Genomic DNA, 16,902 nt, shown 5'->3' on the forward strand with positions numbered 1-16,902 from the left:
ATAAAATAGAGAAAAAATACAAAAACTGGTCTGAGCTACTTTGACTGATTCATCGGCCATCTGGTGGCCAGAGTCACGCTGACCCAGTCACAAGCCACTATCCCAGACCCCCTGAATTGCTGATGCTTCAATTTACATGTACTATCCTACTGACCTGTAACTATATGGTTGTTTAAATGAACCAATTGTGTGCAGCCGCACCAACTTCTTCCAACCCCTGACCCTTTTCTTATAAACCCCCCTAGCTTTTGAGCTTTGTGGTTGATTCCTCTGTCTCCTGCGTGAGATAAGTATCGGCCCGGAGCTCCTCCATTAAACTTCCTCGTGCTTTTGCAACAAAAGGGTCTCTCGTGTTTCTTTGGGACACCCTGACTCCCGTGACCTGAGGGGGGGTTGCCGAGAGGGGGGTCCTACAATACAAAGTAATGAGTTCCATTATGAAGTTTTCATACACATCTGCTATTATACTTTCTCTCCCAGCTTCTCCACTCTTCTTGTTGGACCTATTCTTTCATCAAAGACCCTCCGGCTTCCATGTTACATGCATTCTGTCACCTTCTAGGCTATCTCTTTTCTTTTAGACCTTTTCTTGCTCTTCACGTTTCCCTTGCTACTGTTAAATTTCTATGGTTATATTGCACAAGAAAATTCTCTCTTCCCACTGTTGTATTCATTCCTAAGGAGTGAAGGTTAGGCTGTTTCCCCATCATTTCCTATGTTTTGGGGCCTTTAAAAATATAAAGACTGTGAGTTCTCAACGTGATACCATTGTCCTTTGTGGCTTATGTATTTTGAATATGTCACTGTGATAAAATATAATTTAAGAGTTTTCACAAACTTATCTTCACAAACTCCCACTTTCTGGGAATGTATCCTATTAGTATACTCAGCTGCATAAGAAATAAGCTATATGGGCTAGAGAGATGGCTCAGAGGTTATGAGCACTGAATGCTCTTCCGAAGGTCCTGAGTTCAAATCTCAGTAACCACATGGTGGCTCACAACCATCCATAACAATATCTGACTCCCTCTTCTGGAGTGTCTGAAGACAGCTACAGTGTACTTACATATAATAAATAAATAAAATCTTAAAAAGAAATAGAATTGTATAGATACGCTATAAGTCTGCATATTTACCATGGCTCTTTAAAGTTCACAACCGCTGGAACAGCTAAGGTTTGTTTTTTTCAGTCCTCCCCCAAACCACTGTTTGTTCCTTTGGAAATCTCAACTAGTTAGAGGCTGAGCGGAAAAGTCTAGAGGGCTCTTTCTCTACACCAGTCTGTCCCCTGAGGCAATGAGGGAGCTGAGGACCGCTTTTTTTGGAAGATGTTGTCCCCCCCCCCAGGACTTCCACGGTCCTGGTGGGGTAGGAAATGGTGCTAACTACACCAGACATTTTGCATCGTTTCTACAGCAGGCTTGGTGGGATGGGACAGGCACGAGGCTGAGACAGTACCTGCAATAGCATCCGCAGCCTAGTGATGCGCTGGAAGGGCAGCAGCAGGAAAGATGGCAGCGGGAGCCGCTCACATTTGGGGAGGCTCTGCAGCCTTCGCAGCTCCGCGGAGAAGCGCACGTTTGTATCCCTGCAAAGAAAGCCCAGATGCTTAGGGACTGCCCCCAGCCAGCTCCTGCCTCAGCCTTAACATGAAATCCTCCAACTCTAGGATACAGAAACCCCTTATCCTCTCATCATTTCAATTATCCAGCACCTTTAAATGGAAGGTTACAGAAACAAACAACTCATACATTTTTTCCTTTTTTTCTTTTCTTTTTGTTTTTTGGTTTTTGTTTTGTTTTGTTTTGTTTTTAGACAGGGTTTCTCTGTGTAGTACCCCTGGCTGTCCTGCAACTCAACTCTGTAGACCAGGTTGGCCTCGAACTCAGAAATCTGCCTGTCTCTACATCCCAAGTGCTGGGATTAAAGGCTTGCGCCACCACTGCCCGGCATAATTTTGCTTTCATAACTTCAATTACTCAACACCTTTAAATGGAATGTTCCAGAGACAAACAGTTCATATATTTCAAATGCTTTTCTGATTAGCAACGATAAAACCTCAAGATGCCCCATCTTAAGATGTCTTATCTGGACACCAATAATCAATCCCTTTGTCCAGTGTGTTCATGTATATACACCACCCATCCGTCAATCACTCAGTAGCGCTACATATATCCTAGTCATCAAATTGACTCTGGGGGTATCGCCGAGTTGTGTCCAGGAAATTGTTATTTTACTTACTAATGTCCACAAAGTAGGAGACTAGTGATACGGATAATTTTATTACATTATATTGCTCTAATTTTTCTATGTAATCATTAGTTATTATTAATCTATTACTGGGCCTAATTTATAAATCGTTTTCACATATATGTATATATACATACACACACACACATATATATATATACATACACACACATCACACACATATATACACACACATGTATGTGTATATATGTATATATGTATATATATATATATATATATATACATATATATATATATATGGTTCGGTACTATCCACCATATCCACCGGTGGCTTTGGAACATATTCCCAGGGAGAAAGGAGGAAGCCACTATACTCACATAAGGCGGCTGTAGGTCTCCTCCTGATACTGCTGGTTCCGAACATAATCCACATACACGGAGAAAGGACCAACTGCATGGGCATGCACCACATCACACAGGTCAGTGATGTGTGGGGAGGAACGAACACGAGACAGCAGTGTTCCTAAAAACCTGGAAGTATAGATGGAGCGATTAATAGAGGGACAGAAAGTCTGGTTTTCAAAGTCTTTCAGGAGAGTGCTAAGCATTAACTGGGTGAGTGAAAGATCCAGAAGCAGGGGGGCTGGGGGGGGAGCCAGAGGGGATGTTCATCAGCCCAAGGCGCAGAGTCCTGGGAAGACGGGGCCCCACTGACCGCTCACTGACGCTCTGGACTCGCTGCACATTGGAGAACAGCGTATGATGATCCCGAGGTGTGAGTGTGTCCCGGAGAGCCTGGCTCAGGACGAAGGTGTCAGTCAGCAGCCTCAGGGAGCGCAGGTAGGAGGCCTCCGATGTCACCACCTCAAACAGGCTCTAGACAGGAGAGCAGGGGCACAGTTGAGAGGGCAGCCACCTCACAAGCACCCCAGGACTCAGATCACGTACCTTCCCTATCCCCTATCCCACCCTTCTCAGTTCCACCGGGGGGGGGGGGTACCCACCTCCTGCATGCGCCTCTCCTGGGAGCTGAGACTCTCTAAGAGACCACTGCCTCGCACAGCCGGGAGCTCCTGCCACAGAGTGTTTCGAGGTCCAGGGAGCCTGGAGAAGGTGGGAGCTTCTCCAGGATTAGCTGGAGAGGGACCCCCATCCTCACCCACACCCCACAGCTCCTCTGACAGCACAGCTGCTCGGTAAGTCTGGTATAAAGGTTCTGCAAGGTAGACAGAGAACATCAGGGAAGTCCAGGGCCCCCGGAACCCCCCCTCCTGCCTGTCCTAATAAAGACCTACCGTCCTGCAGGGGCAGCTCCCACTGCAGCTCCTTCAGCCCCTCCAGTCCCTCCTCCTCCCTGGGGAGAAAGAAAGGCATACATGTGAGATCCACGTGTGGGAGGGAGTCACAGGATACCAGACAAGAGAGAGATGCACAGTGTGTGGAGGGATCCTGACAGTTACCCAGATCGAGTCCCAGATGTTCGTGCCTGTTGGAGGGGAGGCCCTTGACAAATCAGGTCCTAAACATTCCTGCTGTATCAATTACTGTGCAGTAGATGCTTCCACGTCCCTCCCCCCAGCCCTCTCTCACAGCAGCATAGGCTGGAAGATCTGTGTGGCTTGGTATAACTCCCTATGGTCAAACTCTTGCACCTGTGGCTCCCTGTCTCCCCTTTCCTGGTTGCCAGCCATTCACTCAATCTACAAGTTGCTGTAGTAAATATTTTCTAAACAAATGAGCATACTTAGATTATTACTTCTGATTTTAAAATAACAACCAATCTAGGGTGATTAGCAAGCCCGGAAAACAATGGATGACCATGGTTGCCAAATGGTTCTGCCAACAATTATTTTAATAGAGGACTTGAGAAATGGCTCGGTGGCTAAGAGAATGGACTACTCTTGCAGAGTTTGGTTCCCAGCACCCACATCAGGAGGCTCACACTTGCTCGTTACTCAACCTATGGTGTGTGTGTGTGGGAGGGGGCGGGCAACCTGCACCATGAACGCACACTCACACATACTTAAAAATAAATTTGAGTCGGGCATGGTGCTGTATGCCTTTCATCCCAGCACTAGGGAGGCAGAGGCAGGAAGGGCTATGTGAATTTGAGGCCAGCCTGGTCTACAAAGCAAGGTCTAGGACATCAAGGGCCACAGGGAAACCCTGCGTCTGAAAACAAGCAAACAAAGAAAACACAATAAAATAAATAGATAAATAGAAATAGAGCTCTGCAGGCAGATTTCTGAGTTGGAGGCCAGCCTGGTCTACAAAGTGAGTTCCAGGATAGCCAGGGCTACACAGAGAAAACCTGTCCTGTCTCGAAAAACAAAAAACAAAAAAACAAAAACAAAAACAAAAAAAAAACATTTTAAATATAAGCTCACAAGAAAATTTAAGCAGAATCTGGCCCTGCCTTTTGTTTCTTTCTGTTTGTTTGTGGCTTTGTTTTGTTTTTGATCTGTTGTTGCTGTTGTTTTGAATATGAACTGTGATACATATCCCAGGCTGGCCTCAACTCCTAATTTTCCTCCCTCAGTCTGCTGAGTGCCTCCATAACCCGATATCGAGTTACTATGCCTCGTTAACCCGACAGAACAGAGACGTGCTTAGCCCTACTCCTTAGAGAAAGACTCTGAGACCCAGGAAAAGAATCCATTTAAGGTTGCATAACTAATAAGGTACAGAGGTCAGATTAGAAACCTGGGCTCCTTGTTTCTGGAGCCCCGGCCCTTTCCCCTTCTACCTGAATAAGGTAGTATTCATCCGGACTTAGAAGGTTAGTCTGTCCTTAGGTGAAAGCATGGGGGGGCGGGGGAAGGGGGGAGTTCGGTACCTTCCCTCCAAGGCTACAGGAGGAGCATTCTGAGGAGCTTCTTCAGGTCTGTCCCCTGGAGAGAGAAGCCAGAGTGACCACAGCTAACCTCCAGACCCTGAGTCCCAGCCCTAGTGAAGACTGGCACGGAGAATACCACTCCCTGTAACTCCAGAGCCACAGAGGGTAGAAAAAGGAAGAGTCCACGGCGGAAGAGAGGTGTTGCTGACCACACGGCCACATTCCCACCCCTCACATCCCACCCTCCCCCACATACCCCCCACGAATCCCCACCCCCACCCCACCCGGGTGTTCCCAAAGCTCAGAGATCCTACCACTCCAGGCTCCGCCCCATCTCCCCACCTTCCCAGGCCTTTGTAACTGTTTGGATCCCATCTTCTGAAGGCAGTTCCAGGTCCGGCTGTGGAAGCTCCCCAGAGGGGCTGATATCCTGTCTGATTTTAGTTGGCTTGGGGGGCTTGAGGGGAGGTAGGAGTTTGCGCTCGGCAGTGGAGCGATAGGATGTGAGCACAACTGGAGGGTGACTGATGACTGGAGGGTTGATGCGGGAGCGGGAGGCTCGGAGTGGGGATGCCCGGCAGGGGATCCTGAGGATGTCGTCAGAACTCCCCACAGGCACCCACCGGAGCTCCAGGCCAGGCTTTGCTACGTGGCAGACACAGGGGCAGCATGGAGGGCAGGCCAGGGGAGCATCTGTGAAGAAGGGATTGCCTAAGCAGGAAGTTCTTGGGGCCCATTCCATCTATGCCCACATCAAGGACCAACCCGGGTATCTATAGCTCTCCTGCGCCCCGACTATCTACAAACTCTAAGGAACACAGAAAATAGATTTCTCATACAGAAAGTCTACACTAGAAATGTCAGCCCTTTAAAGTCCTTAAACACTGAAAACAAAGCTATGTTGAGGTCACCCCGCTGTACCATATGCTTACCGGGAGTGCCGTTCTCCTGGGACCCATTCCCGGAAAGGACGACTTGGGGAGTCTCTTTCTCCCCATTCACATCCGTGCTCCCTTGGGAGCACCGTTCCAGGGAGTCTGAGGACTGGGCTTTGCCTTCAGCTCCCCATTCAAACTTGCCGGCCAGTCTGCGAACCGTGCCAGGGGCCGAGGCAGAGCCATCCTGGAGAGGCGTAGGGCCCAAGGGCAGAGGTGTTCGGGAAGACCCAGAGGGCTTGGGTGGGGGCACCGGAGAGCAGGGAGCTGGTTCTGGGGAGATGGAGCGCCGGGACACTGGGCTGGGACTCGGTGTGCTGGAAGGTGAGTCAGGGGAAGTCTGAGAGTCCAGGCTGGCTCTGGAAACTGAGGGGGGCAGAAGAGCAGGGGGCTTCAGGGAAGCCGTGGGGGGCTCCCAGAAGATGGAGGTGCACACTGAGGCCGATGCATCATTGGATACTTGAGGAAGTGCTTTCGGAGAGGAGCCATTGTGGGGAGGTCCCGGGGAGTGTGGAGCCCTATGCCGAGATGGGGGTCGGGGGCGGATGATCCGAGGGGGCTTCAAGGTAGGGGGCGTTGCTGCAGGAAGAGACTGAGCAGACATCGTCTTCTGAGTGTTTCCAAGGAGTGGGGTGTTCTGCGGAAGTCATCCCCTGAGGAGGGTGGAAGAAGAAAGTGCCCCTCAGTGTCGCCTGGGTGAGGCTGTCTGAAGCCACTTTTTTTTTTTTAAGTCAGGAGAGAAGGCTGGTACATTTCCCTACCCTCCTCCTCATCTCCACTGTCTTCTCTCCTCACCCCTCCTCAGTCTGCCCCTTGACCCTCCTGGGCAGCTTCCCCTGGACCCTCCTGAGCAGCTTTTTCTTTTTAAAGACAGCATCTCTCATTCTGCATCCCGGACTGGCCTCAAAACTTCTGTTCCGCGTGGTGGCGCAAGCCTTTAATCCCAGCGGATTTCTGAGTTCGAGGCCAGCCTGGTCTACAGAGTGAGTTCCAGGACAGCTGAGGGCTACACAGAGAAACCCTGTCTCAGAAAAAACCAAAACCAAACCAAACCAAACCAAACAAACAAAACAAAACTTCTGTTCCTCCTGCCTCATCCTCTGGAGCTGTGTCACAATGTTCAGTTTCTCTATGATTTTTGCTGCCACAGTCAAGCCAAGAGAAAACAGTGGAGGTAAGGACAGGCCTTTGGGGAGGCTGGGGAGGCAGGGGTAGCAAGATTCAATGAGGAGAAATCAGCTTGCTGGTGTAGTCGCTGTGTGTAGGAGTTTATGTAAGCGGGTGTGCGCTGTTATCCAGGGCTGGGTGAGTGAGAGTTGAGTGTGCCCTGGGAAGCTGTGTTGTGGAAGAGTGGAGTCAATCATGGCTGGTCACAGACACATCAAGTGTGTGGTGCGAGCATTGTGTGTGTGTGTGTGTGTGTGTGTGTGTGTGGTGTGTGAGTGGGTGTCGGTGTTGGGTGTGGTGTGTGAGTGTGTGTGTGAGTGTGTGGGTGTGGGTGTGGCGTGAATGTGTGCGTGTGCATGTGAGTGTGTGAGTGCATGTGTGTGTGTGAGTATGTGAGTGCATGTGAGTGTGTGTGTGGTGTGTGAGCTGAGGGATGCATCACTGTTTCCCTACTCTGGCTGCCTCTCCTCCCCCCTCCCATTTCCCAGTTCCTCTCTCCGGACTCTCCCTTTCCGGATTATTTTTAGTCTCCTTTTCCTGCCCTGAAGATTCCTGGAGCCTCTGACCCCAGGAGACCAGGAGGCCCCAGCCTGGCCTCTTCTGCTTCCCATCCTCTTATCCCTGCCACACCTGGGTCTGGTCACAGAAAGAGGCTCCGGTTTGACGGTGGGTCCTGTCTAATGCCAGGGAGGTGGCTACAAGTCCAGGCTGAGGCACAGAGCCAGCAGCACAGGGACGGTGGGAGCTGTGCCGTTCTTCCTCTTGAGGACCAGGAGGATGGGAACAACAGCTTGGACATAAGAGAGCCTCTAAATTCCCTATGGCAGTCAGAAAGCATAGCCTGCCAGGTTCCTGATTAAAGTTGAGAAAAGATGGGTATCAGGAACCCCTTAGATTGCAGCTCACTCAGTGGCCCCTGCATCGTGCCAGTAAACCAACCAGTCAAGTGTGGCTACCCAAGCTTAGCCTCCTGTTCCCCAGCCTCTGCCCCTTCAGGGAACCCATCATTCCCCATCCTGGGTACCTCCCCGTTACTTCCTTCCCCACTCCAGACTGAGGCCTTTACAGAGCCCGGAGAGTCGGGGGGACCCCAAGCACTTACCCTCCAGTTCCCTCCACTCCCAGTCACCTCCGAGGGCTGAGTGAGTAGGGGCAGGAAACAGGAATCCGATCCTCCTCCCAACCGGACACCACCACCCCCAACCACACCAGGCTCCACATGCGCACACCGGGCCTAGAGGATGTGAGGAATCCGGCATCCAAGATGTTGGAGGCTAGAGAAGGTTGGCACGCAGGTATGCAGAGGAGGCTAGTTTCCCCGTGCACCCTCACCTGTACAGCTGCATGGCAGGTGGGGTGGGGGTGGGGAGTGGGGGCTCGGGCGGATGGGTGGGGTGTTCAAATGAGGGTGGGCAGCCCTGGGCAACTTGGGCTGGCAGGACAGGGGCATGACCATCTTCATGCCTCCCTCTTAGCTAAGGGATGTCTGGCTTGCACAGCTGTCTGTCTTCCAACCTTGGTGTGAGCCAACCACACTTTGCACCGAGGGAACCTCTCTTCTCCATCCTCCCCCTACATCTTTAGAGGCCCCACGCCACCCCACCCCACCAGGAATTTACCTCTATGGTTTGAGATCGTTTTTTTTTTGTTTTGTTTTCAGCGAATCTTTCCCCTGTCCCTTCGGAGCACTAAATCTGCCCAACCTCTCCAGATAGCCATTCCTGCGTCTCTGAGGCGGGAACCGAAGGCCCAGATTTTCATCTCCACAGAGGAAGCCAGTGCCTCGGCCCCACCCAGCCATTGTGTCAGACCAGGGCTGTGAGTGTTGAGGGCGGTGGGGAAGGGGATCCTCTAGATTTGTAGAGTGACTTGCCGCTCACTATTCTGTGTTCCCAGTTTCTTGGAGGGCCCCAACTCTTCAGTGTTGGAGTGGGAGGCTCCCACAGCAAATGTCCTGGAAGAAGGGAATGACCGGGGAGAAGGGAAGACAGGTTTTGGAGTAGCAGCCACCAGATATCTCTAATTTGCTCTCTGATTGGGACAATGAGCTCCCAGGGCTGGGAACATGTCCTAGAAACAACTGAAAGGGGTAAAGTGAGTTCACTTTTTTGTACCCAGCCTGGGAGGGAGACTGGTAGGGACTGCAAGGGCAGGTCTCTATCAGAGCTCACTCCATGGGCACACATCAAGACACTGGGAAGAAAAATCAGGTAAGCTTGTATCGAAAGGTGGCTTAAACCCCTTCTTGCTGAAAGCCAAAAGCCTAAAGTCTTTCTGAGGGACCACACAATCTGCCCTATTTCCCAGCTTCTCCCTTCAGGCCTAGTCCTATCTTAGGATCTTTGGAGTTCTCCTAACATCTGGAAAATCTTCCCAAGAAATCTCCTGGAAGCATTCCTTCATGTCCTCCAGGCAGCTGGAAGGAACCCTCTCAAAGAGGTCTGTTCTGGCTGCTCTCAAATTTCAACCCCCTGGGCTACCTGGTCAGGCCTTGTCTCAAAAAAAAAAAAAAAAAAGGAAAGGAAATCCAGGCTGAAGGTGTGAGCTAGCAGTAGCCCATTAAAGTGGTTTATGAGGCTCCCAGTTCCATCTGAGTGCTGCAGAGGGAAAGAAAGGAAACTAAGGGGGCTACAGAGACGGTTCAGCGTTTAGGAACACTTCCAAACAGATTTGCCACAGACAGCCTCTTCTAGCCTCCAAGGGCACCAACATGCATAGCAAAAAAGGGGGGAAAAGATAAGTAAGAAGTAAATAAATAAAGGGGTAAAAAGAAAGATGGCTGGTACAAGATCCCCATACTTGTCCAGCGAGCGCTGTACGTTGAGTCATCTCTCAGCCCCAACATCCCTTTCTCCCACAGTAGTCATACATGTTCCATCCCATATGCTGACTTTACAGACTGGGACTTTTCTCTTTCTATTACGTGCCACCATCCCAGCACTTGAGAAGTGTAAGTAGGAGGCAGGGGGATTGTGAGTTCTAGGGCATCTTTCCTAAGCTACCAAGCCAGACTCTTGCCTTAAAACAAACATAGAAGCCGGGTGGGCTAGCTGGACCCATGTTGTCTTCAAGCTTCGGTCTGAGTGAGAAACCCTGTATCAATGTACATAAGGGTGGAGAACAATGAAGACAGACATCCCAGGTTAACCTCGGGCTTCTACACACAGGTGCACCCATGTGCATGTGAGACAAAATTGAGTGACAGAGGCAGGTGGATCTCCAAGTTTGAGGCCAATCTTGGTGTACAGAGTAAATTTCAGGGCAGCCAGGGCCACACAGAGGAACCCTGTCTCATAAAAACAAACCAAAAAAAACATTGTCCTCTGACCTGGATATGTGTACGCTGTGGCACATGCCCCTTCATAAACACAATAATAATAATAATTAAAAATTGAAATTTTAAAGGAAAGAAAGAAAAATAAATAAATTGCATTCACTATATCATACCATGTTCCCAAACTTCCTTTGTGTGTGTGTGGGTGGGTGTGTAATGTATATTTTTATGTGTTTGCACGTGCATGAGTTTCCATGAGTTCACATGCACATGGGTGTACCTGTGTGTAGAAGCCAGAGGGTGATGTGGGCTGTCTGTCTTCATTGCTCTCCGTCTTACGTATATTGATGCGAGGTCTCTCATTCAAACCCAAATCTTGACAACTAAATGAGTCCAGCTAGCCTGTTTACCTGCGTGGTCTCTGCCTTGTAAGAGCCGGGATCAGCCCTTGCGTTAATCCAAACCCAGGTCCTCACTCTTGTCTAGCAAGTGCCTCACCCTTGAGTAATCTCTTGGCCCCAACATCTTCCTTCCATAGCAGTCATAGGTGTACCGTCGCATATGCTGAATTTACCTACTGTGACTTTCTAGAGTAAAAAGTAGCCCTGTAGACATTTATCTGTCTTATTTAACAATGTAATGTGTCAGGCGTGGTGGCGCANGCCTTTAATCCCAGCACTCGGGAAGGCTGAGGCAGGTGGATTTCTGAGTTCGAGGCCAGCCTGGTCTACAGACTGAGTTCCAGGACAACCAGGGCTACACAGAGAAACCCTGTCTCCAAAAACCAAAAAAAAAACCAAAAAACAAAAAACCAAAAAAAAAAAAAAAACCAATGTAATGTATCCCAAAAGTCATGAAACGGTGTCAAGCATACAGTAGGCGCTCAACAGAAGCTTAATGATTGGTTTGGTTTGGTTTTTCCAGACTGGCTTTCAATGTGTGGCCCTTACTGTCCTGGAACACACGCTGTAGGCCAAACTGGCTTTAAACTCATAGACATGCCACTGCCTCTGCCTCCTGAGTGTTGGGATTAAAGGTGTGCACCACTACAGTGTGGCTTCGTTTTGTTTTGAGAGAAGTCTCTGTAGGTTGTCCAGTCTGGTCCTGAACTCCTGCAATCCTCCTGCCCGAGCCTCTCAGATGCTCGGCTCTAACTGTGTAACTCCTACTGACACTCACCCCTGCCAGACAGCTGCTTACCATTTGATGATCTAAACCAAAATGAATCCAAATTCTCCTTCCCTTATCCTCTTCTTCACAGAGTGTCTGTAGTGTGTACTGATCCCTTTAGTTTCCCAGTACACCCCCCCCTAAAGCCAAGCACCCACCCAGCCCCCATCTCTAGGTCTTTAAGGAGAAAAAAAATATTTTCCCCTAAGAGTATTGGAGACTCCAGCAAGAAAACTAGACACTTACATGTAGCCAAACTAGTCATGTGGCTCGTTGGTTTTGACTGGAATGTTAGGGGGTTTTGTCGTTGTTTTAGTTTTTTGTTTGTTAGTTCTTCTGTTTGTGTGTTTATTGGGGTGAGTTTTTGTTTAGTTTTGCTGCTTACAAAGTAGCATTTTGGGCTGGAGCGTTGATTCAGCGATTGATGAAGAGCACTGGCTGCTCTTCCAAAGGACTGGGGTTCAATTCCTAGCATCTACATGGCAACTCAAAACTGATCCAGTTTGTGGGGATCTGGTGCCCTCACACAGATAAAACATGCAGATAAAATACCAATGTACATAAAACAAAAGTAAATTTTGCTGGGCAGTGATGGCTCATGCCTTTAATCCCAACATGAAGGAAACAGAGGCAGGCAGATTTCTGTGGGTTCGAGGCTAGCCTGGTGTACAGAGTTACAGCCACAGGCTGTACAGAGAAATTCTGTCTCAAAAGAAAACAAAACAAAACAAGAAACACCAGGAAACTGAGGCAGGAAGATACTGTCAAATTCCACCAGAGTCTAAGTGTTTCAGGTGTGGCTCTGGCAGGCAAAAAGAACCCATCCAGGCAGAGATGTAGACAGCCCTGTGCCTCCCAAGCTCCCATCTAGGCAGAGATGTAGACAGCCCTGTGCCTCCCAAGCTCCCATCCAGGCAGAGATGGAGGCAGCCCTGTGTCTCCCAAGCTCCCATCCAGGCAGAGATGGAGGCAGCCCTGTGCCTCCCACACTGCTGCACTTTCCGCTGTGGTACAGAGGCTTTCCCACTGGCATCCAGGGACCTTTATGCTCCCTCTCCAGTTCTTCTAAAGTACTCCTCTTACAATCATCAAGACAGTATGATTGGACTGGAAAGACCAGTGGTTAAGAGCATTTGCAGCTCTTGGAAAGGATCCAGGTTCAGTTCCCAGCGCCAACATGGTGGCTCACAAACTCCCTGAACCTCCAGTTCCAGGAAATCCAGTGCCTCTTTGGGCCACCTGCCACACATGTAGTACAAATAGAGACATGAAGGTAAAACACTCAGATACATGGTGAATAAAAATAACAATAACAATTTCAGAGATGAAGCTGGGGTATGGTAGGACACACCTTTAATTTAGGAGGTTAGGAGGTGGCAATTTAATTTCTGTGAGTTTAAGGCTAGCTCGGTGGTTACCAGGTCAACCACCAGGGTCTACACAGTGAGACCATATCTTTTCTTTTCTTTCTTTCTTTCTTTCTTTCTTTCTTTCTTTCTTTCTTTCTTTCTTTCTTTCTTTCTTTCTTTCTTTCTTTTTTTAAGACAAAGTTTCTCTGTGTAGCCCTGGCTGTCCTGGAACTCACTCTGTAGACCAGGCTGGGCCCGAACTCACAATAATCTACCTGTCTGTGTCTCCCAAGTGCTGGGATTAAAGGTGTGCACCATCACCACCATCCAGCTTGAGATCCTGTCTTAAAAAAGAAAAAGAAGGAGAAAAGGAAACAAACAAGAACTTGGGAGGATCTCTGAATTGAAGACCAGCCTGGATCTACAGAACAAGTTCAAGACAGCCAGGGCTTCACAGAGAAACGGTGTCTCAAAAACCCAAGCAAACAAACAAATAACAAACAAACTAAAAGCTGAACAGAAAATTGTAGAGTAGAAGTTTTATCTCTGCAGTCAGCATATGTATGAGGGAAGGAAACACAGACATCATGCCAGTCTAACTAGGGAGCCATGCACCTGCGATTTTATCTTCCCTACCTCGATGGACTGTATCCCTGAGCCACGGCTAAAATAATCTTTTCCTCCCTCACACTGTTGTTGTAGCTATTATCTTCTCAGTAGGGAAAGGCCTTTGGCGTGCAGGCCTGGTGACCTGGGTTGGATCCCTGGAAATCACATAAACAATCGCACAGCCGAGCAGTGGTGGCACACACCTTTAATCCCAGCACGTGGGAGGCAGAGACAGGCAGATTTCTGAGTTGTAAATTACAGGGCAGCCAGGGTTCTGTAGAGAACGCTTGTCAAAAAAAAAAAAAAAAAAAAGACTGGTGTTTGCTGTCAGGGTAAAGAGGGTGAACTTGTGATAGTCTTCATTGTCAACTTGAGTAGATTTAAAATTACCCAGGAACCATACTTCTGTTTGCATCTGTGAGAGTGTTTTCTAGGGAGGTTAGATTTTTGGAGGACACACCCACCCTGAATGTAGATGGCTTTGCCCTATGGGCTGGGATTCTGGACTGAAATTTTTTTTTTTTTTAAAGATTTATTTATTATATGTAAGTACACTGTAGCTGTCTTCAGACACTCCAGAAGAGGGCGTCAAATCTTGTTACGGGTGGTTGTGAGCCACCATGTGGTTGCTGGGATTTGAACTCTGGACCTTCGGAAGAGCAGTCAGGTGCTCTTACCCACTGAGCCATCTCACCAGCCCTGGACTGAAATTTTTAAATGAAGAAAGCCAGTTGAGCATTAACACCCGTTTCTGTCTGCCTCCTGAGTGGGTGGATACAGGGGACCAGCCTTGTTGTCACAATGGGTTCTGTCACTTGAACCATGAAGCTGTGAATGCACCTTTTTTCCTTTAATCTGTTTCTCCTGAGGCATGTGGACACAGAAAGGAGACGATATCCAGTGCATGAACGGACCAAGGCTATGGATCTGCTGACTGTCTTACACATGCTAGGCAGGTATTCTGCCACAGATCTACACACTGACTCTTCTTTTCCTGAGACAGAGCCTCACTATGTAGCCTTGGCTGTCCTTGAACTGCAGCTTCTCCTGTCTCAGCTTCCGAAGTGCTGAGATTACAAGCGCGTACCACCACGCCAGCTAGCAGTTTCTTACAAAGCAAAGCATGGTATGGCCTGGCCAGACTACCTAGCCCACAAGTGGTGGGAATGCTGATAGCTGTTTTCCCTCTTTTGCTTTTGCCTGGAAGGTCTTCCAGGAGCTGCTTCAGTGGGGTCAAGCCTTTACTTCCTGTGGTTGTCTACTTTATCTCCCAGGAGGAAGGATAAAGCAGGGATGTCCCCTGGTGACCACTGAGTGCCTTTCCAAAGAAGAAAAGTTCTGCTGGCATAGGCATTCGTGTTCTTCCTAAGGCTATAAGGTTAATGACCTGTGACCATTATGCTGCCTTAATAGAAATTCTAGAATTACAGGTTAAGAGTGTAGCTCAGTAGATTGGTGCTTGCCTAGTATGTACAAGGCCTTGGACTCCGTCTCCAGCAGTTAAACAAAACAAAAACTTTCCCCCAAAATTGAATACACACATGTTGACATAATTTTTTTTTTTTTTTGCAATCTACTTTAATAAGCTTTCAATCTCTCCTCTTACCTACCACCCACCAGGGTTACTAGGATATGAGGGAAGTGGACTTGTTTAGCAATAGTTCTTTGGGGACAAGCTCCATCTCCTTGAGCAGCTGCAGACCAGTCCTCTAGGCAGGCAGATACCACAGATGAACCAGAAGCTGAAGTTCAATCTGGAAAAACCCGAAAGCCTTGCCCACGGGCCTGTGGCTAGGCCACGGAAGCAGCAAGCTGCTGGCAGGAACATGAGCAGTTCTCTGGCAAGTTTCTCTCCTCCTTCCCACTAGTTGAGCTCAATAATGCTACGTAAGGTAAGCCAATACATGCCTATCGTTAGCTAAGACTAGCGAGGCAGAGCAAGCCAACCAAAGCTCAGTGTTCGTCTCCCGCTGTCTGTAGGGTCATAGTTACACTCTTCCACCATGTGTCCTTTTACGTGGCTGCTATAGCCAAGCATCCTTTCACCTGTGTGCCCCAGCAAAACATCATTTGACATAACTGACTTATGTATAAATATAAATATAAATTATATATAAATATAAATTATATATATATATATATATATAAAATTTTTTTTTAATGACGAGTGTGTAAAGCATGCCTTTAATCCAGCACTCAGGTGGAGCTCTTTAAGTCTGAAGCCAGCCTGGTTTACAGGGTGAGGAGTGCCAGACCATCCAATCCAACCGATATGAAAAGTAATGTCTTGGCGCTGGGGATAGACCTTAGTGGTATCCGGGGGATAGACCTTAGGGGTAGCATATGTGAGGTCCTAGGTTCCGGCCAGGACCTTAATTTCATAGTAGTCTTATTCATAATCATATAAAACTGGAAGCAGCAACCAAGATATCTTTCCACATATGAATGGATAATAAACACGTTGCTGGACATCAACAGATGGGATGTTATTTAACTGATTAAAAGAAATTAATTATCAGACACCTGTGATACTGTGGAATCTGAATCAGAAGGCTCTCCAGCTCAAGAGTAGCCTTGACTATATAGTTATACTATCTCAAGAACAAACAAACAAACAAAAATGGTCTAACCACAGAAGTTAAGAATTTAGTTGTGCATGGTAACATATGCCTTTAATCCCAGCAATCACAAGGTAAGCAATCATAAGCAATCACAAACACATGGGTCTCTGTGAGTTCAAGACTAGTCTGGTCTACATAACAAGTTCTAGGACAACCAAAGCTGTAAGAGACTCTGCCTTGAGAGTAAAACAGTAATGAAAAATAAAAATTAAGAACATATTTATAAATCAAAGATGGTTATCTAAGCCAGGTATGGTAGTCTATGCTTGCAATCCCAGCACCCAGATGGCAAAATAATTTTTTTAAAGATTTATTTATTATATGTAAGTACACTGTAGCTGTCTTCACTGCAGAAGAGGGTGTCAGAGTCAGACCTCATTACGGATGGTTGTGACCCACCATGTGGTTCCTGGGGTTTGAACTTCAGAGGAGCCATCAGTGCTCTTAACTGCTGAACTATCTCCTCAGCCTGGCAAAAGATTTTCAAGTTCTAGTTCAGTCTGGGCTATATGAGACTCTGTCTCAAAATAACAATAAAAATAAATGTCGGGCGTGGTGGTGCATGCCTTTAATCCCAGCACTCGGGAGGCAGAGGCAGGCGGATTTCTGAGTTCCAGGCCAGCCTGATCTACAGAGTGAGTTCCAAGACAGCCAGGGCTATACAGAGAAACCCTGTCTCGAAAAACCTAATAATAATAATAATAATAATAATAATAATAAGTGAGATGGA

At 48.0% G+C, this 16,902-nt stretch overlaps 1 protein-coding gene across 6 annotated transcripts in view; it reads right to left on the minus strand.

The window, feature by feature from the left end:
- The window catches only part of Arhgef15 (Rho guanine nucleotide exchange factor 15), a 14,807-nt gene extending 5,946 nt beyond the window's left edge, over positions 1-8,861 (minus strand). For 4 of the 6 annotated variants that reach the window (XM_021212644.2, XM_029546527.1, XM_029546529.1 and 1 more), the window contains exons 1-9: positions 8,252-8,336; positions 5,980-6,635; positions 5,390-5,740; positions 5,048-5,102; positions 3,507-3,565; positions 3,216-3,427; positions 2,927-3,087; positions 2,590-2,742; positions 1,459-1,588 (exon numbers count right to left, since the gene is read on the minus strand). In XM_021212644.2, coding sequence (XP_021068303.1) covers positions 1,459-1,588; positions 2,590-2,742; positions 2,927-3,087; positions 3,216-3,427; positions 3,507-3,565; positions 5,048-5,102; positions 5,390-5,740; positions 5,980-6,586 — 1,728 coding nt within the window. In that variant the 5' untranslated portion in view covers positions 6,587-6,635; positions 8,252-8,336. Of the gene's footprint in view, positions 1-1,458; positions 1,589-2,589; positions 2,743-2,926; positions 3,088-3,215; positions 3,428-3,506; positions 3,566-5,047; positions 5,103-5,389; positions 5,741-5,979; positions 6,636-7,779; positions 8,002-8,251; positions 8,337-8,768 lie in introns of those variants that run through there. The other 2 variants (XM_029546525.1, XM_029546526.1) reach the window with 2 other exon arrangements.
- Between the last annotated feature and the right edge of the window lie 8,041 nt (positions 8,862-16,902).

The sequence above is a fragment of the Mus pahari genome, chromosome 14 (assembly GCF_900095145.1).
Source record: "Mus pahari chromosome 14, PAHARI_EIJ_v1.1, whole genome shotgun sequence".
Classification (NCBI taxonomy): Eukaryota; Metazoa; Chordata; class Mammalia; order Rodentia; family Muridae; genus Mus; species Mus pahari.